Source organism: Mastigoproctus giganteus, chromosome 10 (genome assembly GCF_048544385.1).
Source record: "Mastigoproctus giganteus isolate SK-2022 chromosome 10, ASM4854438v1, whole genome shotgun sequence".
NCBI classification, from domain to species: Eukaryota; Metazoa; Arthropoda; class Arachnida; order Uropygi; family Thelyphonidae; genus Mastigoproctus; species Mastigoproctus giganteus.
In genome coordinates, this window is record NC_143584.1 from 166,733,910 (window position 1) to 166,758,905 (window position 24,996).

The following is a 24,996-nucleotide window of genomic DNA, read 5'->3' on the forward strand; positions in this document are numbered from 1 at the left end:
GAACCCCTCAGGATGATTGGGTGCATGTGAGGAGATGCTGCTTAAAATACAGAGCTGAACTGTTGTCACTTTGAAGGCTAAATGATGGAAAATAAAGCGCATTTACAAACCTGGCAGAGAATGTTCCATGGAGAGGCTGCTATAAAGGCTAAAGGTTTCAGTACATTTTATTAGCTTTACTGTACGTACAGGTTATATGTAGGTATGCAGGTGTATAAATGTTAATGGTAGGAGAGTGTATATATATATACAGGAACTCCCTGACATATGTAATATACTCGACTTATGGAAATTAGACTTTATGTAAGTTTTTGCCAGCCGGTGCAAACAAAAAAAAATCATGGAAACGTATTTTGCATCTAGTAGGAATAAATGGAGGTATCGTAAAAATATCGTAATGTGAACCCAATAACACATTGTTTTTTGTAAGTCGTTCAAGTCGTTGGAAGTTGAAAATTTTGCTATATTACTAAGCAATTTATCTCTCTAAAAGGTCATATTTATAATGGAAATTGAACTACACTTTCATCACTACCATATGTTCCTGTTATAAGAATCAATTTTGAATGCCTTTGTGATATTTTTCTAAAGCACATTTCTGGAGGCCACAACCATAAAATAATAAAAGCAATTTGCACTTTCATGTCAAAGTGCAATTTGCACTTGCATGTCAAAAGATCAATACATTTAAGCTCAACAGTGATCACAAAACAGCATTCAAGTGTTATATCAAAGATGGAACAGCTGTTAATAATATGGATGGAAAATCAGATTCAGAAGCGAGTGCCCCTGAGTCTAATGGCTATTCAAGCAAAAGCAACAAGCATTTATAAAGATATTAAGGATAAGTACGGCGAACCCCAACCAAAGTATGTGGCAAGCAATGGGTGGTTTAATAGGTTCAAGCATCGCATGGTTTCCACAATGTTAAAGTATGTGGTGAAGTCGCCAGTGCTGATTCTGCAGCTGCAGAGAAATTTTGTGATGTGTTGGAAAAAATTATTGATGAAGGTGGCTGTTCAATGCAGCAAATTTTTAACATAGATGAGACTGCTCTGTATTGGAAAAAAAAAATGCCATCTCGAACGTACATTGCCAAGGGATCAAAAGATAGGGCCACGCTCATGCTTGGGGCTAATGCAGCAGGAGATTACAGATTAAACAACTACTTATGTACTATTCTGGAAATCGTCGTGCATTTAAAGACATCAATAAAGCCACCCTATGCGTGCATTTCTGATTGAAACAGAGAGCATGGATAACAACATCTCTCTTTACGGATTGGTTTAAATGCTGCTTCATTCCCGAGGTTGAAAAATATTGTAAAGACAACAACGTTTCTTTCAAGATTTTGTTTCTATTAGATAATGCTCCTGAACACTCTATGCATCTAAATGATTTAAATTAGAATGTGAGTCATATTTCTACCGTAAAACATGACTTCACTCATCCAACCTATGGATCAGGGTGTTATTTCAAATTTAAAAGCATACTATTTACGCACAACAGTTGCTCAGGCATTGTCTGCAATAGAGAAAGAGAAAAATTTTACATTAAGAGACTTTTGGAAATCTTACAATATTTACCATGCCATCTTAAACATTAATAAGGCCTAGGCGGAAACAACTGAAAGATGTTTAAATGCCGCATGGAAGAAAATATGCCACACAGTACGTAAAAGGCTTTGAACGATTTGAAAAAGATGAATCATATGAAGAGATTACAGATAGGTTTGTAAAGGTTGCAGAGCTACTTCAGTTGGAGGTTGAGGCCAAAGACGTGGAGGAGTTAATAGAGGAAGAAGAGAAGGAAATATCTAACGAAGATTATGTTTAGTTTAGCTGCAGATATGGTAAGAATAATATCGACACGAAACAGTGCGATTTATTATTTTTCTCAGTTTTTTTTTTTTACAGTGAAATGTCAACAAAAAGAAACAGCATTGAAATGGGCAGAAAACTAGAAAGAATATGATATAATCAAATTGATATTATTAAGGAACATGAGAGATTTCACAGCAAAAAAAAGGGTCACAACAAACAAAACAAAAAACATTCCAACATTATTTTAAAAAATTACTTTAAAATTTTTCCCACATAAAATTTGCAGTAAAATACCTATCCAAATATGTATACATATGTAAATGTGCAATTTTTTTTTTAAATTAAATAAATTTGTTTTTTTCCATGCTATTTAAAGTCTTTCTTTTATCATAATACATTATAACAGGATTTATTTAATTTTAATTTACATTTGATTATCTGAAAAATTTTGCTATCTGGAAGAGGCCTGACGTTAATTATTCTAGATAACTGGTGCTCTACTGTACTAGCAAAGTATATGCGCACTGATTTAAAAACTCTCAGAAGTTGACTTTTGTCAGCAATTTTGCTGGTCAGATAAACAACAAATTCACCAGCTTTATCAGACAAAAACTGCATCACTAATTTTAAACAAAAGATAACAAAAACCAATAATTTTAAGTAATGAAGGAAATTCTGCTTATCATTTCTCAAAAAGTGATCCAATCACCAGCTAGCCTTAACAGCAATATACCCCTAAATAGGCATTCATTTAATTCCAGTTTTTAGAAAAAAAAAAAAAAAAATGAAATGTAGTAATTTGAAAATAAAACTTAACTATAAAAGAGACAAAATGAATTAAAAAAATACCTTGTAATGTCTAACAAGAAGCTGCAACATATGGACTAACTGTGCTAATGTATGTCCCTCTTCCACGATTATCTTTTTGGTCCAGTGTGTTAGCATTGTGTTTCCATCTTCCATTCGTGCTGGCATGGCAGGAGTAAGTATCTCAAGAGCTTGACGAACAACAGTTCTTGCTTCAACAGCATGAGCTTTCAAAAGGCTATGAAACACCTGCAGTAACAAAATATAAACATATATTACTTTCAAAATTACATAAAGAGAAAACCTGAATTTTCTTGGGTAGTTGTGCAAGATATTCTGAGAGGTTTAAATTCACTGGGTACAATTTAATGGTATTGTCATTTTTTTTATAGCCAGATAATCTGAGAAACAAGTCTCATTTGAACTGTTAATAATGATCTGAAATAGATGAAACAATTATTTATTAAAAAAAGATATACATTAAGCAACACCACTGAACTATAAAAATAAAATCTCCAATTTACAATTATTATTAAAAGTTAAATTTTCACTGAGTACTGCAATGCAACGTTTTCAACAATCTATAAGAATACTTGCTGCAACAAAATATTTTATTTTATCATATCAATCTCCCTCCTCCGTAAAAAAAAATAATAATAAATAAAATAAAAATAAATAAATAAAAAATAAATTAAAATTAAATTTTCCTTTAATTTTTTAACAGCATGTGGAATTGAGAAACATATAAGCCCCATAGCCATATTCAATTAAAAACAATGAAATCACAAATGTTAAAATGAAGCAGCATTAAAGCACTGTGTTAATTAGCAATAACAATGAATGACATGAAATTCACACACGCATGCACTCGAGGGATGGAGAAGTCAAAAGAAAAATTTGTATTCATCCTGAAAGTAGTTGTGACAAAAAGATGAAATTTATTTTCTTTGATACCTTGAAATCTCAATAGGAACTGCAAAAATTTTGGCTTCAATTTGAAAATTCACATTTTTCTTTGTAGTGCTGAATGATGCGAAGTGTCACAATATGGATCGGTGATTCAGTTCCTCTTTCTGCAAGGGAAAACACCCAAAATAATTCACGAAGAAATGGTCACTGTTTATGGAAAAGACTGTGCAGGTTACACTGTTGTTGCATACTGGCAACAACACTTTTACCTGCACAGTGTTGCTGCACACTGGCATAAACAATTCAAATGAGGAAGAACCTCAGTGCACGATGAAGAAATCCCAGGATACCCAGCAACTGCTGTAACAGAAGAGAGTGGAGTTTTGCAAAAATTGAGGCATAATCCTTGACAGTGGCACATTATACCTTCATGGGGCCCAAGGCAAAATAGAATTTGAGGGCCTCATTTAAAGAAAAAACTAATAAAGAATATTTTCAATTTCATTTTATTGCAACAACAAAACACAAATTATATGACATAAGAACTAAATCTATAATTTCATCAAAATCGGTAAAATCATTTTTGGGGAAAAAAAAAAAAAAAAAAAAACCCATAATTTTCAAATTAATCATCAAGTAAAGTTCATTGACCTTGGTAGGTATAAAGTTCCGTATCCGATAAAAATCACTTAAAGTAGTGAAAAACAGCAATGAGTTTGTGAAACAGTGATTTTAGGGCCTCCTCTCCAATCAGGGCCTTAGGTAGATGACTTTTTAGCCTATAGGATAATGCCCCAATGATCCTGGAAGATGATGATCCTGGAATATTGGCATCAAAGAACTAGCTGCAGAGCTCCAAATTAGTGTAGTGTCTGTGGAGAACATCATCTATCAACAGTTTGCATATGAGTAAAGTGTCTGCTAGATGGTATACAATATCACCACGAATAAACTTCCCAGGGGGGAAGTGACAACTGCAACCAAAATCCCACAAGGTACCACACGACCACTTCCTGGGAGAAGTCAATAAACAACGTTCTGGACAAGATATTTCACCATCTGCACCGACAAACTCACCAGAACTACAGATCTGTCAGGATAATGAACCCATCTCCTACTGGTTTAAAAAATGCCGAACGAAAGGATCCTAGACTTCATCCAGAGAGCCATACTTCTAACCATCACCCGTGTCTGCTGCACGGTAAGTACCCACGCCCTCCAGGTCCTTGCTGAAGTTCTTCCCTTAGACTTGGAGACTGCTGTGGGATGACTTACCTACTCTTTAAAGAAGTATGATACACCTTCATAGGATACGCCACTAACCCACATAACAACAGGAAAGCAGAAAACCAATGGCTTCAAAACCACCTACAGCAGGCATGACAAAACAGATGGGCAACCTCCCCAAATGGTGATATCGCCTGTAAATTTAATCCCAATATTGAGAAAATTCATCCAACCCCCCCCCCCCCCATGATTCCCACCAGGACTTTATGCGACATCCTTGCTTACTGGACATGGTTCAATAAATGCAAAACTCTCCACTCTAGGAGCTACAGAAGATCCAACATTCACGTGTGGAGGATTTGAAACTCGGTACCATATTGTTTCCGACTGCCACCAATATGAGGATGTCTGGAACATATTCATTGCAAAGATCAGATACATCCCTAAGAACCTGAAACATCACCTCCTGGATACCGTAGATGAATATAGTGCCTTTTCTCACTTTGCGTGAACATCTTCGAGAGGCGAAAAGCCCTCATAGCCCAACAAAGACACCGACCAGAACATGGTGCACAACTGATGTGATAACTACCTGAACAGGACTATTAACCAACAGAAGGAGACAACTGTGGAGTTATCCACTGCCAAGTAAGAATGGCGATTACACCAGGCTCCCTTGCTCGGTGCTCTTTTCTCCCATATTCCCTTCCCCCTTATCACCTAGTGGACATCCACTCTCCTAGGGGCACAGTCCTCTACTAGCCCTTTACTCACTTGGAGTCCTCTCCATTTCCTTTGGGGAGGCCTTCCTCTACATCCCCAATACTTTTTACTTTCCCTCCCTCTCTAGACTGTTTTGTTCCCCACACTATAACTTTGCTATTTTTCCTTTTTTTTTTGTGTCCAGGAAACTCAGACGACCCTGGCAGAGACAAGCCAGAGAATAATGGGCAGCCTGCGGCCAAATGCTAAGACATAAACAGACCACAACACAATATTTCACATTCAACACACAATACTTTCCTGGAATTTACAATAGAACTGTATTTCTTCACAGTGTACATATGCTGTAGGTGGCACATGACCCTAACACTATGCACACTATAACCTACAAAAAGAAAAAAAAGAGGCAAGAATCTCTGGGTACTACCAGGCTGCCATGCTCGGAAACTGAACTTGGCCTGTTACAACGCAAGATCGCTCATCGGTGAAGACAGGATATTACAGCTGGAAAAGGAATTAGAAAATGTGAATTGGAATATAATCGGTTAGGCTGAAACAAGAAAAAGAAATTAATCACTTATAAGTTTATCAAGTGGAAATCTGCTGTACACCAATAGAAACAGTGAACGCAGCGAAGGTGGAGTTGGCTTTCTGGTCCATAAAAAAATAAAAAACAACATTTTGGAATTCAAAAGTACATCACCGAGGGTGTCAAGACTAATACTCAGGATTTGTAAGAGGTACAAGCTAAGGGTTATAATAATTTATGCACCAAAACCGAGCCATGATGATGAAGAGGTTGAAGAAATGTACACCGAAATTGAGTCCTCTAGATGAGCAGAAAACCCACTACACTATCATTATGGGGGACTACAATGCTAAGGTTGGAAAAATACAAAACAGCGCAGAAAGGGCAACTATAAGAAATTTCAGAATTGGTGAAAAAAAATGAAAGAGGTGAAAGACTTGTGGAATTTGCAGAATATCGAGGATTGTCAGTAATGAACACTTTTTTCAAGAAAAGGGTGAACAGAAAGTGGAAGTGGAAGAGTCCAAACGGATTAACAACTAATGAAATCGACTTCATCCTCATTAACAGAAGATATATCGTTAATGATGTTACTGTCCTGAATAATGTAAACGTTGGAAGTGATCACAGAATGGTAAGATGCGCACTTGATAGATGTAAGAAAAGAAAGGAAAAAAACTGACTTGAGTAAATAATACAAATGTCTTTGAGATAACAGAAGACGAGAAAAAGCAGTACATACTGGAACTTAAGAACAAGTTTGAGCTTCAGCAGACTGCTCAAGGCCAAGATACTGACGAGGAATTACAACTTTCTGAAAATGATAAATCCCAAGAAATCCAAAGGAGAAAAATTAGTCAAGAAACACTTGTCATGATGAACCGAAGACGACAAATGAAGAGCAAGATAAACACTGACAAGGAGAAAATTGAGTGTACTCAGTTATGCAAAGCCATTAGAAAGAGACTCAGAGAGGACATAAGAAGATTTAACACAAGAAAAGTACAAGCATTAAGGGAAAACAAAGGACTTAAATCAGCAGCCATGAACAGTAATACAGAAAGACAAATGATACTGAAACTGAAGAATAGCTATGGTGTACTTATAAATAGCAGAGAAGGCATAATTCAAATAGCAGAAGACTACTATAGAGAATTATACAATGAACAATGGAATAATGGCAGCAGTGGGAAGATAGATCGCAAATTAGTAACACATACGACATACCCGATATTCTTCCTGATGAGGTAGAACATGCGTTGAAGAAAATGAAGAATCAGAAAGCCCTGGGGGAAGATGAAGTTATTGTAGAGTGTTAAAATTGGGAGGAAATGACACGACACAAAAACTGGCAAGACTCTTCACAAAATGCATTAGAAAAGGTGTGATGTCTAAGGAGTGGAATAATGAAATCATAGTTTCGCTGCATAAGAAATGAGATAAATCAGAAATTGAAAATTATAGACCAATTAGCTTGTTATCCCACATCTACAGCTCACAAGGGTCATTACTAACACATTAGAAAGAATATTTGATGAGAATCAACTGAAAGAGCAAGCTGGTTTTAGGACTGGATTCACAACTATGGATCACCTTCACGTAATATCACAGCTAATGGAGAAAGCAAATGAATATAAAATACCATTATGCCTGGAATTTGTGGATTATGAAAAGGCACTTGACTGCATACAGCATAAGGCAATGTTTTGGGCACTGGAAAGACAAGGCATAGTTACCCCATAAATTATGATTTTGAAGGAAAGTATATGAGAATGCTACCTCCTTTATTAGACTAGACAAAGACAGTAGGAAATTTAAAATGCAGAAAGGAGTTCGACAAGAAGACATAATATCTCCAAAGTTGTTTACTGCTGCCCTTGAGGAAGCTTTCAGAAGATTAGACTGGTCGCAGAAAGGAGTCAATGTGAATGGAGAGTACCTAAACCATTTACGATTTGCAGATGACATTGTGGGCATAAGCCACGATCCCAAAGAATTAGAGGAAAATCTTAATCAGTTATGCAGAGTTAGTAAGGATTTTGGACTAAAGATGAATATGGCTAAAACAAAAGTAATGATGAACAAGTATGCCACAGAGAGGGATATAATCAGTGGTGAGTTATAGTGGGCTCGCGAGAGCCCATTGTTATTTTTTTTGAAAATTTGCGAGCCCATTGTTGAGATGATCATTTATTTTACAAATAAAATCCCGAATGCAATTATTGAGTATCCAGAGCCGAAACTAATGTGGGGGCGAGCAGGGCCCCATTCCCAGCATTTTAATGGCGCAATCAATCGGTTATGTATTTTAAAATTTGACAGTCGGACTTCTGTTTAACGAACTTATTTATAGCGAATTTTTTTGATTCCCCTTGGTAATTACATTTAAAATGGTTTCCGTTGAACAAAGAAAATTTCCATGTAACGAATGGATTAGGAGAGACAACTTTGTATGTGTTGTTCTCACCTCTGGCCTTTAGGAAATTTAGGTAATTAGAAAGTACAAATTGAGGGTGAAAGGGATTGCCGTTTCACAATGTTAGTGGTGTCCGTAAAACCTATGCAGTCACCTATCGAGAAGTCACGCTAGTCAATATGCTTTCCATAGCCAGTCAGAGGATTAAGAAGATTCTCGACACGGATTATAGCTCTGGTCAACCTGTGTTGTGGTTCCCCTTTCCTCCGACAAACGGGTATATGTTTTTCGGAGAAGTGAGTGATCCATGCCTTCCACTAAATTTCTCCTGTCCATGCTTACTTGGTCACATTAGCTGAATACCTGTGTGATTCCGGCATTTTGCACAATATTCAAAGAACTAGTGACAGCAACAACACAGAGGAGTGGGGGGGGGGCGGAATTGAGGCAACTAAAATATTGCATAAACTTTACGAAGATGAAATGTTGGCAGATTTTGAAACTTTTGTTGAGTTTTTCACTATGTAGAAAATGTTCTAAAATATAATGGCATACAGGCAATAATTAACATTATATCACCAATCTCCAAAAACTAGCGCGAATTAAGGATGATTGCTAAAGAACTTGATGTGGAAACTATAAAGATCGGTCGGATGTTCGGGCCACGGTGAGTAGCTTGTAGCTTGCAGACGGTAGTTGTGGATTGGAGGAATTATCCCGCTTTGTGCAAACATTTTGAATCAGAAGTTAAATATTCCAGATTATTAAATTGACTTTTAAATTTGGAATTTCTTAACCATTTAGCACTAATGATCAACATCCTGCAGGAGCTCTGTTACCTTTCAGAAGCTTTACAGAATAACAATGTTTTACCATTGTGATTCTGTGCATATAATTTAATTATTCGAACTATCAATGCTATTGCTAATTTGAAAAATTCTGAAGGAAATTATGAAGCTAAAATTGAGAGAATGTTGAAGTGGAAAGAATTTGAAGGAATCAAAATTGAAAGTAAAAAAATTACTTTGCGACAAGTTATTACATTCATTGTTTTATCCTTAAAGGATAAGTTATTAATACAACAGGGTGATTTTAAATTAAATAAAGAAAATACCATTGAAAGAAATTTTAAACATATGCTACCCGAAATTCTGGAATGTGAAAGAAATTTCGTCTCGGTGGTAAGACGGTGAAAACCGAATAAGAAATTTAAGCATTCCGATAAAATATGAAATAAAAATTAATGATTTTAGAGATTCTGTTGAAGACAGTTTATCTTTAAAATCGAGTGAATTTCCCTTTTCAATTAAGAAAGCCAGAAAATATCTTTGAAACCATTGCGATTAGCAGTGCTGAAGCTGATTTCAGCTTTCATCGTATTGAATAATATTATGACAATTAAACACATTGCAGATTATGATGACCATACATCTAAATTATTATTATTATTATTATTAGCTATATGGTGTAAGGAAGCCTGAGGCTTATGATGCACCAGCCAAAAAAAAAAAAAAAATCCCGAGTTACCCTAAGAGAGAGAGAGGCAAACGTAGAAGGAAATCACCAAGAGAAGAATGATGATATCCAGCTCAGGACCCTGGGTGTGCCAAGCCCATACTCACCAGATGTAAGTCCCCCTGGGGTTGTATGGAAAACCATTGCTTCAATTTGACCCAGATTGTTATGTCAAATCACTCCTCTGTAATCATCGCTATTGAGCAAAGCAGAAGATCGACAACAAATATTAATTAAGAAGTAAATTTTATATGGCAATTTTTAGAATAAATTTTTCTTGAATATTTGTGAAATAATATTTTTTCATGTAATCAGTGATTTTTTGTGTACTTTTTCTAGAAAGTTTGTTTTTTATGTAATATTTGTTTTTATATTGTGGAATGTTTTGTGATAGTTTTTATGTTATTTGTGATATGGGAAATATTTCGTGTTATTTTTTATTCGCGATATTAAAATTTTATCATGAAAAAAAATGTTTCCACTATATTTCCCTAGTTGCAGATGGTTTATGCGAAACATCCTTCGCGTTTCTTTTAGGTATTTTGATTTGTATATATCGATTACGAAATAAAAGAGATTTTTTATTGTAAATATTTTATTGATCATTCACAGATTTTCATAATTTCTGGAAGATAAGATACAATGGATTTATGATAACTAAAGTAAGAGATGTATACTTGCGAGTGCAACGTATCTAAACATCTCTGTAAAACAGCACCGGTTGATGTACCAATCTTATCTTGTAGTTGAAGCGACATACGCAGCTGTTAGGGGAACCTAACAATGGAATGTAACGAAAATGCGAGCCGAAAAAAGAAATTGTTGACAAATATTTGTATTGTTGCAACTATACTTACTGCAGTAGTAACTTCAGGAAGCATGATTGTGACGTCATACTATTCAAAAATTGTAAAAAGTTAGAACTCCAGACTGTCGTATCCAGTTATCATCGTAAGGCAATGCATGACAACCAGGTTTTTAATTTTTTTTTTTTTTTAGATAGACCTAGGAACGTTTTACACATTCACTTATACTCATGGTTAAGGGGGTAATAAGTCGCATCTGTCAACCCCCCTAAATCCACCTCTGACTCCAGATAATATAATGGTCACGAAAAACGCATCACGCGCCTAATCACATGACTAGTAGCGAGAGCGTAGGGATCTCCTCCAGTGGAAGCCGCGGATGACGTCACTTCTTTGACCGATCAAATTTATTCGGTATAAAGTTGGAAAAACTGCAAGCCCATTGTTAAAATATTTACAGCTCACCACTGGATATAATTATTGAAGGAGCAGTAACTGAAAAGGTGGACTCATACTTATCTGAGACAAATTATTAGCTGTGATAATAATAAATGGCAGGAAATCAAGAGAAGAATAAATTTTGGATGGATAGCATTCAGGAAATATAGTCACATACTGAGGAGCAATATCCCAGTTTGTCTGAACGTAAAATAATGAAACAATGTATACTCCCCACATGACTTATGGGAGTGAAACTTGGGTACTCACCAAAAGAATGGAAGAGAAGCTGAGAACTACACAGCGAAGAATGGAATGAATTATATTGGGAATCAGACTGTTAGATAAGAAGAGAAACACATGGATCAGGCAGCAAACTCAAGTAAAGGACATTCTTATCAAAACTAAAGAACTAAAATGGTCTTGGGCAGGACACATAGCTCGGAGACATGATGACATATGGACTAAGAAAATAACAGAATGGTACCCAAGAGGAGCTAGAAGAAAACCTGGAAGACAACAGTAGAGATGGATAGATGATATTTGGTTGCTTGCTTTAGGATTTTATGGCACATTGGAATCTAAGGCTATAATGCGCCAAGTCAACCTCGTCGTGGACTTCTGTAAACAAAATGTTTTGGGCCTTGCTGATGATTTTGAAGTCTACTGCATGCTCCGACCCTTCATCAACAGTGAATATAGTTGAGGAAATTAGGATTGTCTTGACAAGTCTGGATGAACACCTTCACATGATGACTCTCTTTGTTGCTTCTGTTCATCTGTGAAGTTACATGGCCCAAATTTTATGAATTGTCTCCTTATTCTCGTCGAACTCATCAGCCATTATTCTAAGCACTGCTTGTTTGATGTTTGTGGAGAAACCAGGAACGGGACATGATATTGCTAAGGGGAATGTCTTTGTGTGTGCATGATGTAAGGAAATCAGGTGCCAACTCAGTGCTGTTATGGGCCTATATGAAAGCTTGAAGGACAGGGTGGATGCCCTCGAAGGATTTAAACTGAGGGGCTCTCAGCTGCCCACATCAATGCCAGAACTTGCATTTGAACATCATGCAATACAGCGGCAACCCCAATGCAGAATGTGCTGGTCCCAAAGAAACTAGTTGTTGTTGTTGGTGGTGGTGGCTCTATTGTCAGGGAAATAGGTAACATATTGTGCAAAAAGGATAGGTGGAATAGGATCAGGATATGTCTGCCAGGGAAAAGGCTGATGACATTGCAGAGCATCTTTTAAGGGCACAAAGGGTGATATTTCGTACATGTGGGCACAAATGATATTAAGAGTAGGAGTTCGGCGGAATTATTTAACAAGTACAGGTCAATGATGAAAAAAAAGCCGTGAGTTAGGGTTGAATTTGAAAGTGACTGCAATTCTGCCCAGACACGACAGGAGGGAGATCAATTCGGCCCTGGAGAGATTGTGCAAGGCTCAAGGGGTAGAATGTTTCTCAGCCTGGTCTCTGCTTGTTAACAGGAGAGACTGTTTCTACAGGGATGGGATACATTTAAATAGAAAGGGTGCAAGGATATTTGCTGATGCTATCGAGACAGAGTTAGGTGGGTCGGAAACCCGCTAGCTTGGGGAGGTACACGGACTAATAGATTAACAGTAGCCGCTGGCAGAGGTGAAAGTGATTCTTGAACTGCTTCTATTGAAATGCAATCGAGCAGCAGCTTGGAAAGCAAGGCAATGGGGATTTCCAGGACTGCTGGGAGTCATAGTGGAACAAGTAAATACATGGGCTGCGTTAGGGTAACTAAGAGTAGAAACAGGTGGATGTATACTTGCATGTACACCGATGCTAGGAGTATAGTTAATAAATTTGATGAGCTTGAAGTGCTAGTCAAGACATCAAAGGCAGATATTGTTGGGATATCAAAGATGTGGTGTCACACAGACATAAGCAGTGCAGAATTGGAGTTTGGGGAGTACAATGTGTACAGATAGGATAGACCGGGCAGGAAGGGAGGTGGGGTTATGCTGTTAGTTAAGAAACACATAAAATCTAAGGAAGTGCATGCAGTTGATGTTGGTGGACAATGCAATGTTGAGTCTGTTAGGTGAGACATAAGCACTGGAAAATGAAAAATGAGAGTAGGTGTGTGTTATAGGCCTAATGAATCTGATGAGTATAATGAGCAATTGTGCAGAGAAATAGAGCGGGCTGGTAAATCAGAGTGTCTTATAATGGGAGATTTTAATTTCCCAGAGATTGACTGGAATTTGGAGGTTTGTCACTCACTCACACACACACACACACACAAAAGCAAGGCTTTTGTGGATTTATTGGATGATTGTTTTCTACAGCGGCATGTTCGGGAGGCAACTACAGAGAGTAATACTCTTGATCTGGTTTTCAGTAGTGATTCTTCATGCATTCGGAATCTGCAGATAAAGGAACAACTAGATGGCAGTGATCACAGAGTGCTGAAGTGGGATTTACTGAAAGACATAAGTACGATCAGGAATAAAAGGGAAGGGTTTTTGGTTTCATAAAGGTGACTATGGTGGTCTGAGACAGTATTTAAATTCTATACCAAATGATGATGTTACCAACAGCAAATTCAAAATGGGAAGCATTCAAAGAATTAATCTTGGAAGCTACTAGGCTTTTTACCAACTAAGAAATAAAAAATATTTTACCAACTAAGAAATAAAGGAGGTTAGGCAGGCAAAGGCAGATTACAAAAAACCTTTGGCAAAGGAGGCAAAGAAAAACAGCAAAGGGTTCTTTACTTATGTAAACTCTAGAAGGAAGGGGACAAATCAGATCGGTCCACTTGATATAGATGGTTCAACTGTTGATGATCCTGCTCAGGTAGCTAATAAACTAAATGAATATTCTGCATCTACATTCAACATGAGTTATTCAGGAAGAGGAATGACAGAGGTGTATTGAACTCTGGCAGTAAGCTAGATAATCTTGTAATAACAGAGAATAAAGTGAAGGAGAAATTATTGAAGATAAAACATAAGAAAGGAAACTGGGGTGGACGGAATCTATCCAGTTATATTAAAGGAGGCAGCAAAGGAAGTAAGCAAACCCTTAGCCATAAATATGTGAGCTTCCTTGGATTCAGGGGTGGCACTCATGGACTGGAGATGTGCAAATGTGACACCAATCCACAAAGGAGGATCAAAGGGTGAGACAGGTAATTACAGACCTGTGAGTTTAACTTCTGTTCCAAGGAAATTAATGGAGGCATTATTAAAGAAGCATTGCAGGATGATCTAGACAAGACTTCAGTTATAGCTCGGACACAGTATGGGTTTGTTACAGGCTTGTCGGACCAATTAGTCACAAAGGAAATGGATGTAAAGAATAATTTTGATATCATATATTTGGATCTTTTGATACTGTTGCACATGGAAGACTGCTGCACAAATTGGAGATTTGTGGCATTGGAGTCAAATTGCTGCTAGGATAAAGGGATGGTTGAGTGGGAGAAGACAGAGAAATCATTGGTAATCAATGGACACTGCTCTTCGTGGACTAATGTTATTAGTAGGGTTGCCTAGGGTTCAGTGTTTGGTCCATTGTGGTTTTCTGTATTAATCATGATATTGATGATGCTATATCAGGCTTAATGTCCAAGTTTGCAGATGATACATAGGTCGGTAGGGTTGTTAATGATACTAATGACAGTATGCTGCTGCAACAGAATCTAGAAAAGTTGAGCAGATGGGCTGAGCGGTGGAAAATGTAAAGTACTACATATGGCAAGGAGTAACCCCAGAATAATGTATCAACCCTGTGGTACTACACTGACAGTGGTAGAGAATGAAAAGGACCTGGGGGTAATTGTGCAGGCAAATATGAAGTTTTCTGAGCAGTGCAGATGGTCTTCAAGGGTAGCTCATGGTGTCTTGTCAATGATATACAGGAATTTTTCTAGCAGGGATAAGGAGGTGATTATTCCCTTGTATAAGGCAATCGTCAGGCCACACCTTGAGTACTGTATACAGGTCTGGATGCCTCATTTTAAGAAGGATGTAGAGCTGTGGAATGAGTACAGAGAAGGGCAACAAGATTAGTGAATGGAACAAAGGGTTGCTCTTACAAATAAAGGTTTAAGTTTTGCAAATTACAGTGTCTGGAGACTAGGCATCTGAAAGGTGATCTGATTGAGGTGTATAAAGCCTTGAATGGTTTGAGCATGCTCAATGCTGATGGAACTCTTCCATTTGCTCAGAATACTTGCATGAGATGGGATAAATTCAAATTGAGGAAAGACAGTCATAGGATAGATGTGCAGAAGTTTGCCTTTAGTCAGCAGGTGGTTGATTGCTGGAACAAACTTCCATCTGTTGTTGTAGTAAATAGTTTAAACAGATTCAAGGCAGAACTAAACAAACATTTGGAGCGAGTGGATGGGTGAAATGACAAGGGTTTTTTTTTTTGTCTTTTTTTTGGCTTATGCTATATAAGCTTGCTTTCTTGCATCATGTGCTCTTGCTAATGCTTACATGCACTTTCATTTTCATAAAGCTATTAATATTATCAGTCACAAAAAACTAATTTCAGATCAGTTTAGTCTTAATCAAATCATTAACTAACTAACCCATCAGTTTCCTTGACTACTTTTCTTGTTCCTTCTTGTCTCTCTTGTTTGGGTATGTTTATATATGTACATATAGTCACTTGTTGCTACTGTTTTCTACAGTGGAAAACATGTATCTATGATTGCTAGTTGCAGGATACTTATACAAGTATAATGAACACTGTAGCTCTTGTTTCTGAGTGTCTACTAATTTTTTTTTTTTTGTTAGCTATAACATCTTTTCAATGTGATATTTCACACAATACAGCCCCGGTGCTTACTGGGAGCCAGTCTAAATTATTTCTTATTAATTTTTTCAAAATTTTTCACATTTTTGGCACTGAGGTCACTAGCATTCACATCATGTACTTTCATTCTTATCTAGTTTGATCGCATGGTATTGGGCAAGTTCACATTTAGGTAGTCGGTTCTTTAGTCTTGATTATCCGTTTTGCCTTATTTCCTTTGTGTTGTGCATAATTTATTTTTATATTTACCATTCTTTAGTTTCCCGCCACTTTCTGCTTACTACTCTTACATATATGTCCAGGGGCGTTACTAGCACAGATGGGAAATCGCACTCCCAGATAACTCGAGCTCCAACTTTATAATCTTCAGTCATATACTGTTCACTTTCCTAAAACTATCATTCTTCCACACTCTGAGCTATTAGTGTAATATGATGGCAGGAGTATCTATTCTATCCTAATTACCTGCTTAATTTCATCTTCTGTTAGCTAAATTGCTTATAAACACTAAAATATAAATAGGTTTTAAAATCATTTATATCCATTTCTGCGATTAGCCTTTGTCTACTCTTAATAGTGGTTTTTGTTTTAGTTTCTTTGTACATTTTTATTTCGGTTTTAGTTTCATTATTAATTTGTTTATAACTACTTGAGTCCTCTGTCATGAAATCTTAAACCTTAAATTACATGCCGGCAGTCTATATATCCTCCCCATAGCTTTAATTTTACTTTATCTAACATAAAATTCTTTTTTTTTTTTTTTTTTTTCCCCTCTCTCTCTTTTCTCCCCAATACTGTATTTTGAAGTAATTCTATTTTGCCATGGCATGGACTTTATGTTAGAACTGGAGGACACTATATTGTCATCTTGTCACGCAATTCTGGTGGTTGAAACTTGAAACCGACACTGGGATGTGCAATAAACAACAATATAAGTATGTATATATCTTGTATAATAAATCGAATTTTCCCCTCTACCCTTCTTTTCTTTCTTCTTTCATACGTTTTACTTACTTCTCTTATCTCTACTACTTTTATTTACTTATTAAATTATTATGGTCATTAGGTCCTTTCTGGCTATCAGTTACCTTTGTTCATAATCAATTTCCCTTTTCATACTTCTTTTTCCATTAATCTTTACAACATATGTATAAATAAAAATATCACCAATTAAAGAAGTTTTGTGATTATTTTTAACAAAACTTTATTCATTTAATTTAAGAAATAAGTCTTATCCAAAGTAGCCATTACAGAAATGTATCCAGAAATCCCCTGGGAACTGTTCACTGCAGTAGTCGTGCAGTGCTAAATATAGACTCAGTTTTATTCAAGTTGTTTTTCATGGGGATATTTTGTGGTTTTCACAGAATAATTATGTGAAAGTACCAGGCAGGCACCATACAACCCTTTTTTAAAACTTTTATGTACTGCAGGCTGGAATTTCTTGGGTCACACTCTGATACTTCAATTTCGGGTTGAACAATTGCTGCTCTAATTAAAGATAACCCAATTATGCTCTCTGATTCTAAATATTACACTCTGTTTTAACCAGATTGGTTGTCCTTCTGTTATGCAGAATGATCTGATTGGGGTGTTTAAAGCCTTGAATGTACTAAGTAAGCTGAATGTGAATGGCATTCTGCCTCTTGCAGAGACTACACACAATGAGGGTCATAAATTTAAGTTGTAGAAGAATGATTGGGATAGATGTGTGTAAGTTTGCTTTCAGCCAGCGAGTGGTTGATTGTCAGAATAGGCTTCCATATAATAGTGTTGTGGTTTGAATAAATTCAAGGAAGAACTAAACAAATTCTTGGAGGGTAAGGATGGTGCAGTGTGTGTGTGTGTGTGTGTGTGTGTGTGTGTGTGTGTGTTTGTGTTTCTTTTTTGGTTGATGCTATATAAGCTAGCTTTCTTGCACCATTTGCCACCACCACTACTACTACTACTGCTGCTTTTGACATCATAAAAGTTTCTATAGATTTCTGGTAACAAATATAAAATGTAAGCAGAACTATATGTGCATGAGTCATTTTCAAATCTTGCCCTCTGAATGGTTTCTGCACTGAGAAATGGAAGTAACTATTAGTATGATGCATATATTTCATGCTTGTTGCTTTTTTCTTTTCAGCTTAAATGATTTTAAATAACATTGTGTAAACAGCATTTTTTAGACATTTAAATTTTTTATTAAAATTTAAATGAGGAGTTATTCAGGAAGGGGAATGTCGTAGGTGAAGTAAACATTGGCAGTGAGCTAGATTATTTTCTAATAACTGAGAGGAAAGTGGAGGAGAAATTGTTGAGGATAAACATAAAAAAGGCACCCGGGGTGGATGGGATCTATCCAGTTATATTAAAGGAGGCAGCAAAGGAAGTAAGCAAACCCCTAGCCATAATTATGAGAGCTTCTTTGGACTCAGGGGAGGTACCCATGGACTGGAGATGTGCAAATGTAACCCCAATTCACAAAGGAGGATCAAAGGCTGACACAAGTAATTATAGACCTGTTAGTTTAACTTCGGTTCCAGGAAAATTAATGGAGGCACTGGTTAAAGAAGCACTGCAGGATCATCTGGACAAGAATTCAGTTATAGCTCAGACACAGCATGGTTTTGTTAAGGGCAGGTCTTGTCTGACAAATTTGATTGGATACTATGATGTAGTCACAAAAGAACTGGATGCAGGGAATAACTTTGATATTATATATTTGGATCTTAGAAAGGCTTTTGATACTGTTGCGCATGGAAGACTGCTGCACAAATTGGAGAAGTGTGGCATTGGAGGCAAATTGCCGCTATGGATAAAGTGATGGTTGAGTGGCAGAAGACAGAGAGTGGTAATCAATGGACACTGCTCAACGTGGACTAATGTTATTAGTGAAGTTCCTCAGGGTTCAGTGTTGGGTCCATTGTTGTTTTCTGTATTTATAAATGATATTGATGGTGTATCAGGCTTAATGTCCAAGTTTGCAGACGATACCAAGGTTGGCAGGGTTGTTAAGGACACTACTGATACTATGCTGCTGCAACAGGATCTGGAAAGGTTGAGCAGATGGGCTGAGAGGTGGCAAATGAAGTTTAACATTGACAAATGTAAAGTACTACATATGGGAAATAGTAACCCCAGATCAACGTATCAACTCTGTGGTACTACGCTGACAGTGGTAGAGAATGAAAAGGACCTGGGGGTAATTGTGCAGGCAGATATGAAGTTCTCTGAGCAGTGCAGACGAGCTGCAAGAGTAGCTCATGGTGTCTTGTCAATGATATACAGGAATTTTTCTAGCAGGGACAGGGATGTGATTATTCCCTTGTATAAGGCATTGGTCAGGCCACACCTTGAGTACTGTATACAGGTCTGGAGGCCTCATTTCAAGAAGGATGTAGAGCTGCTGGAATGAGTACAGAGAAGGGCAACAAGATTAGTGAATGGAACAAAGGGTTGCTCTTACGAAGAAAGGCTTAAGTTTTGCAAATTACAGAGCCTAGAGACTAGGCATTGGTGAGGTGATCTGATAGAGGTGTATAAGGCTTTGAATGGCTTGAGCATGCTCAATGCCGATGGGATTCTTCCTCTTGCTCAGAATAATCACCTGAGAGGGCATAAATTCAAATTGAGGAAGGACGGATGTCGGATAGATGTGCGGAAATTTGCCTTTAGCCAGAGGGCAGTTGGTTTGTGGAATAGACTCCCATCGCTTGTTGTTGAAGTTCACAGGTATTTCGAATGAACGGAGGGGTGAAATGGGAGTAGTGGTTGTTTTTTTTTTTTTTTTGGCTGATGCTGAATAAGCTTGCTTTCTTGCATCATATGCCTCTACTAATGCTAATGCTAATGCTAAATATCAAAAAAATGAATACTATGCAGAAGTCATAATTCTGCAACCACTATAACAAAAGAAGCCAGAGCAACTGCTACAGTTGAAGTTTCATTTCAATTAACCCGTCCTTTTTCCATGTGTGAGTTGCACACAGTTAAGTATTAAAAAAATTTTAAAATCCAGATTTTATCTTTTCATGTATAAGTCAATTAATGATTAATTTTATTTTTTTGCTCATCATTATGTAGTGAAAGTGTGACTCACGTATATATTATTATGGCACAATGAAATTTTCCAATGAATATTAGTGAGGAAGGGGAGTGGACAAGCAAAGGAAGAAAGGAAGTTTTCCTTACCTGAAGAACGATTCGCTTATGAATTGCAAATTTAGCAATAATATGTGCCAATAGCAAATGACCATGATATTTTGTTGCTGGATCAACACAGTTCTTACCAAGCAAACAAGGCCATGCAAAAGTCATAAGCCTTCGTAATTTATTTCCTTGACGCCTGTAAATACATAAATGAACAAGTTACAAGTTATGTAAATAAAATAAAATATAGCGAAGTATTTTTAAAATATACTTAAAACTATAAAAATACTTGTTTAATTCACACACAAATTTACAGCTGCAATAGTTATGGGAGACTTTTCAGTAATTGCACGAAATAATGTGCAGCATTTAAGAGTCATTCTAATACAAGGCACTGTCACTCGACAACTGGCAAGAATTTTTTAGATTTCTTGGATGACTCTTTTCTACAGCAGCATGTTAGAGAGGAAATAAGAGGAAGCAATACCCTTGATATGGTTAACAGCAGTGATTCTTCATGCATTAAGAATCTGCAGATAAAATGCACACTGGGTGGCAGAGATCACAGTGTACAAATGCGGAATTTAATTGAAGACATAACTACTGTCAAGGGTAAAGGGAAATACTTTTGCTTTCATAAGGGTTACTATAGTGGTCTGAGACAGTATTTAAATTCTATAGTGGAACCAACTGATGAAATTGTTGAGGCTAAACATAAAAAAGGTACCTGGGTTGGATGGATTCTATCCAATTATATTAAGGGAAGCAGCAAAGGAGGTAAGAAAACCCTTAGCCATAATTATAAAAGCTTCCTTGGATTCAGAGGAAATCCCTATGGACTGGAGATTGTGCAAATTTATCCCCCAATTCACAAAGGGGGATCAAAAGGTGACATGAGTAATTACAGACCTGTAAGATTAATGTCTATTCCTGGGAAAGTAATGGAGTCACTGGTTAAAGAAATAATGCAGGACCATCAAAGCAGGAATGGAATATTGCAATCACAGCATGGATTTGTTACAGGATGGTCTTGTTTGGCCAATACAACTGGATACTATGATGCAGTGACCTGGATGCAAAAAAATAATTTATCATATACAGTAAACCCCCGCTATTCGCGGTATCTGTATTCGCGGTTGCCAATTTAATATAAAATGAAACCTAAAAAAATGTGAATTTTAAAGCGCCGTGAACATTTTCCACCATAAAAAAACATGGGCGTGGCTAAAATTATCTTTCTCGGTCAGAACAGCGGTCAGTGGGTGGTGGGAGAGGGGTGACAAAATCGCGAGCTTGGATGTTTCTCGCTAATCCTTATTCAGTATGTGTTATGCGCTTGTCGTGGAAGGTTTCGTCGTTTGCTTTTAATTTATACGCTTATAAATTGAATAAATTTATCAATTTATAAACTGATATGCTTACAAAAGTGATAAATCTAGCGTTTTGTAGTGTGTTAGTGTAAACAGACTTTTTCGGGTGTGTTAACGGAAGAAAGTGACTTTATTGTGGACAAGTTCTTTCTAACCCGTACAAAAATATGGCTACGAATAACAAGAGAAATGTGAAAATATGAAAGAAGGTGATGACATTAGCGAATAAAATTGAGTTATTAGACAAAATTTCTAATGGTGAAAGTGTCTTCTCAGTGGCAAAACAAAATCAATGAGTCAACAGTACGATCAATCAAAAAATCGGAAGAAAAAAATTTGCCGTAGTGTCCGTGAAAATGCGCTAATTGCTTCAAAAATTTGCTCTGTAACTTGTGATGTTAAATTAGAAAAAAGGAAAAAGCTTTAAATCTGTGGATAGAAGACCGAACTCAAAATAAAATTCCGTTAAGTTCACTCATGATTCGTGAAAAGGCGAAACTCCTTTATCAACACTTTAGCGAAACTGGTGATAGCACTGGCGGGATAAGTTTTTTTGCTAGCAAAGGCGCTGGTTTGAAATTTCTAATAAATATTACATTTAATATTAAATTGCTTCTTATTTTCATTTCGATGCCATATGCTTGCATTTCACTATGTACTGTCTATGTACATAGTCATATTATGAAGGTACATATAATACATACATAGACAAAATTTTAGACTAGTTTTTCTTATATATTTCATACTTTGGAACGGAACCCATTTATTACTATGGGAGCCATAACTCAGTATTCGCGTTTTCGTTATTCGCGACATTTCTCAGGAACGTAACCCCCGCGAATAGCGGGTGTTTACTGTACTTAGATTTCAGGAAGGTTTTTGATACTGTTGCACATAAATTGTTTTGTTGTTTGTTTAAGGGTTTTAAGATGTGTCTTTCCAAGTTTTTAATGTAAATCAAAAATTAATTTTGCTACCGGGGATAAGGAGTGATAATTCCTTTGTACAAGGCCATGGTCAGGGCACATCTTGAGTACTGTACACAGATTTGGAGAGCTCACTTTAGGAAGGTTGTAAATCTGCTGGAATGGGTGCAGAGAAGGGTAGCCAGATTGGTGAAGGGAACAAAGGATGCTCTTACCAAGAAAAGCTTCAGTTCTGTTAATTGCAGCATCTGGAGACGAGGCACCTGCAGGGAGATCTGACTGAGATGTCTAAGGCCTTGAATGAATTGAGTTCGCTAAATGTTGATGGCATTCTTCCTCTTGCTGAGACTACACACGAGGGGCATAACTTGAAGTGGGTGGTTCGAATAAACTCAAGGAAGAGCTAGACAAATTCTAAGATGAGCATTTGTGATGTGTGGTTTTTTTTTTGGCTGATGGTTTTTAATCTTTCTTTCTTGCATCATTTGCCACTACTAATATTAATAGTGACCCTGAGTAAAGAGAGACTACCGTATATCCCCATGTATAAGACGCACCCTTTCTCGAAAAATTTGGGGTCTAAAAACTGGGTGGTTGTAGATTTTTTTTACTTGCATTTCCTGCTTTTTCGCGCTTGTTGTCTTTGCGCTCATTGTTTCGCACTTGTTACCGGTATATTAGGTTATGTTTTGCCACGTTCTGCACAGAAATGGCTCAGAAAAGATTTTCGTACAGTGCTGAATTCAAGTTAAAAGTGATCCAATTTGCAAAAGTGAATGGAAATCGTGCTGCTGAACGTAAGTTTGGTCCTCCTCCAACTGAAAAAAAATCCGAGACTGGCTATGGGAAGAACAAGAAACCCCTACTGAAAACGCCACGGCAGAAGAAGGCCATGAGAGGCAAGTCAGCAAAATGGCCTGATTTAGAGAGGGAATTGAAGATATGGATTGAAGAGCAAAGGGCGATTGGAATTCCTGTGTCCACAAAGATGGTTCAGCATGAGGCAAGAAGAATTGCTGATGAAAAAAGAAGTTACTGATTTCAAAGGAGGACACAATTGGTGATTCAGGTTCATGAAACGGAATGGACTATGCATGCGTACACGCACCAGACTTGCCCAAAAGATGCCTGAAAGCTATGAGCAGAAGGGCCTTGAATTTCATTGTTTTGTCAATCGATGTCGGAAGAAACATCAGTTTGAGTTGGGATTGCAAATATGGACGAAGTCCCCTTTCAATTTGATGTCTCAAGTAACAGAACTGTTGATAAGAAGGGGGTGAAAACTGTAACTGTGAAGACAAGTGGACATGAAAAGAGCCATTATACAGTTGTTCTAGCTTGTTGTGCCAACGGAAACAAGCTGCCTCCTATGTTGATTTTCAAATGCAAAACAATGCCAAAAGAAGACATTCCTCGAGGAGTGATTGTCCACATTCATGACAAGGGTTGGATGGATCAGGATGGGATGAAGATCTGGTTTGAGAAAGTTTGGAGCAGGAGACCAGGTGGGCTCTTGTGCAAACCTGCCCTCTTGGTGCTTGATCAGTTCAGGGCACACATAACAACAAACACAAAAAAGATTGCTGCAGAGCAAAAAACAAAACTTGCCGTCATACCTGGAGGCTTGACATCCCAGCTCCAATCACATATGATGTCAGCATTAACAAACCCTTCAAAGCTGCCATGAGAGACAAATGGAACCAATGTATGAAGTCTTCTGGGGACAATTTGACACCAGCAGGAAGAGTGAAGAAACCAACTATAGGAGACGTTTGTAACTGAGTGAAAAGATCCTGGGATAATATCAAGATTGAGATCATTGCCAAGTCATTTAAGAAGTGTGACATTTCAAATGCCATAGATGGAACTGAGGACGAGGCAATATATGAAGACAGTGATTCGTCATCAGACACAGATGAGGACAAGCTAATGGATGGGAGTTTTGACAGTGATGAGGAGTTGTATGAATTTTATGATGAATAAAACTTGAGTTCAATAACTTTATGTAATACATTTTTTTTCAAATTTCGGGCCCCAAAATTAAGGTGCATCTTATACACGGGGAAATTCGGTACATATAATAATAATTTAGGTGTGATGTTCAGATGTATGTCCTTCTTTCTTAGTATTAATGCTGAAAACTTATATGACAAAAGATTGATTTTAAGAAAGTTTTAAAGGCATGAACTTACCACAGCAAATTCTATAGTAATATCCTATTCACTGTATACTGATTATTAACTGAGAAGTACAGAGTACAATATATTTCAAATCAGTAATACTGAGATATTAATTATAAATGAAGCTGATATTATGTGAAATGGATAGTATGAAATCAAATATATATAATAAAAGATACCATGAACACTTTTTTTTATGGGCTAGTATTGCTCCCACCTAAAAAAAAAAGGGGGGTGGGGTTGTGGTACCTTTTTTATGTTAATGGTTGCCAACCTCTGTTTTAAACAAAATTTAAATAACATTCGGATTAGTGCTGTGATTTATACCACTTAGCAGCTTTGAATATTATAAAATTCAATGAAATCTGAGAATAAATAC

The 24,996-nt window shown here is 36.9% G+C and overlaps 1 protein-coding gene across 6 annotated transcripts in view; it reads right to left on the reverse strand.

The window, feature by feature from the left end:
* Window positions 1-24,996, reverse strand: part of Nipped-A (Transcription-associated protein Nipped-A) — a 1,216,281-nt gene that overhangs the window by 560,871 nt on the left and 630,414 nt on the right. For all 6 annotated transcript variants that reach the window (XM_090382460.1, XM_090382459.1, XM_090382462.1 and 3 more), the window contains 2 exons: window positions 20,184-20,337; window positions 2,673-2,879 (listed from right to left, as the gene is read on the reverse strand). In XM_090382460.1, coding sequence (XP_090238586.1) covers window positions 2,673-2,879; window positions 20,184-20,337 — 361 coding nt within the window. The remainder of the gene's footprint in view (window positions 1-2,672; window positions 2,880-20,183; window positions 20,338-24,996) is intronic.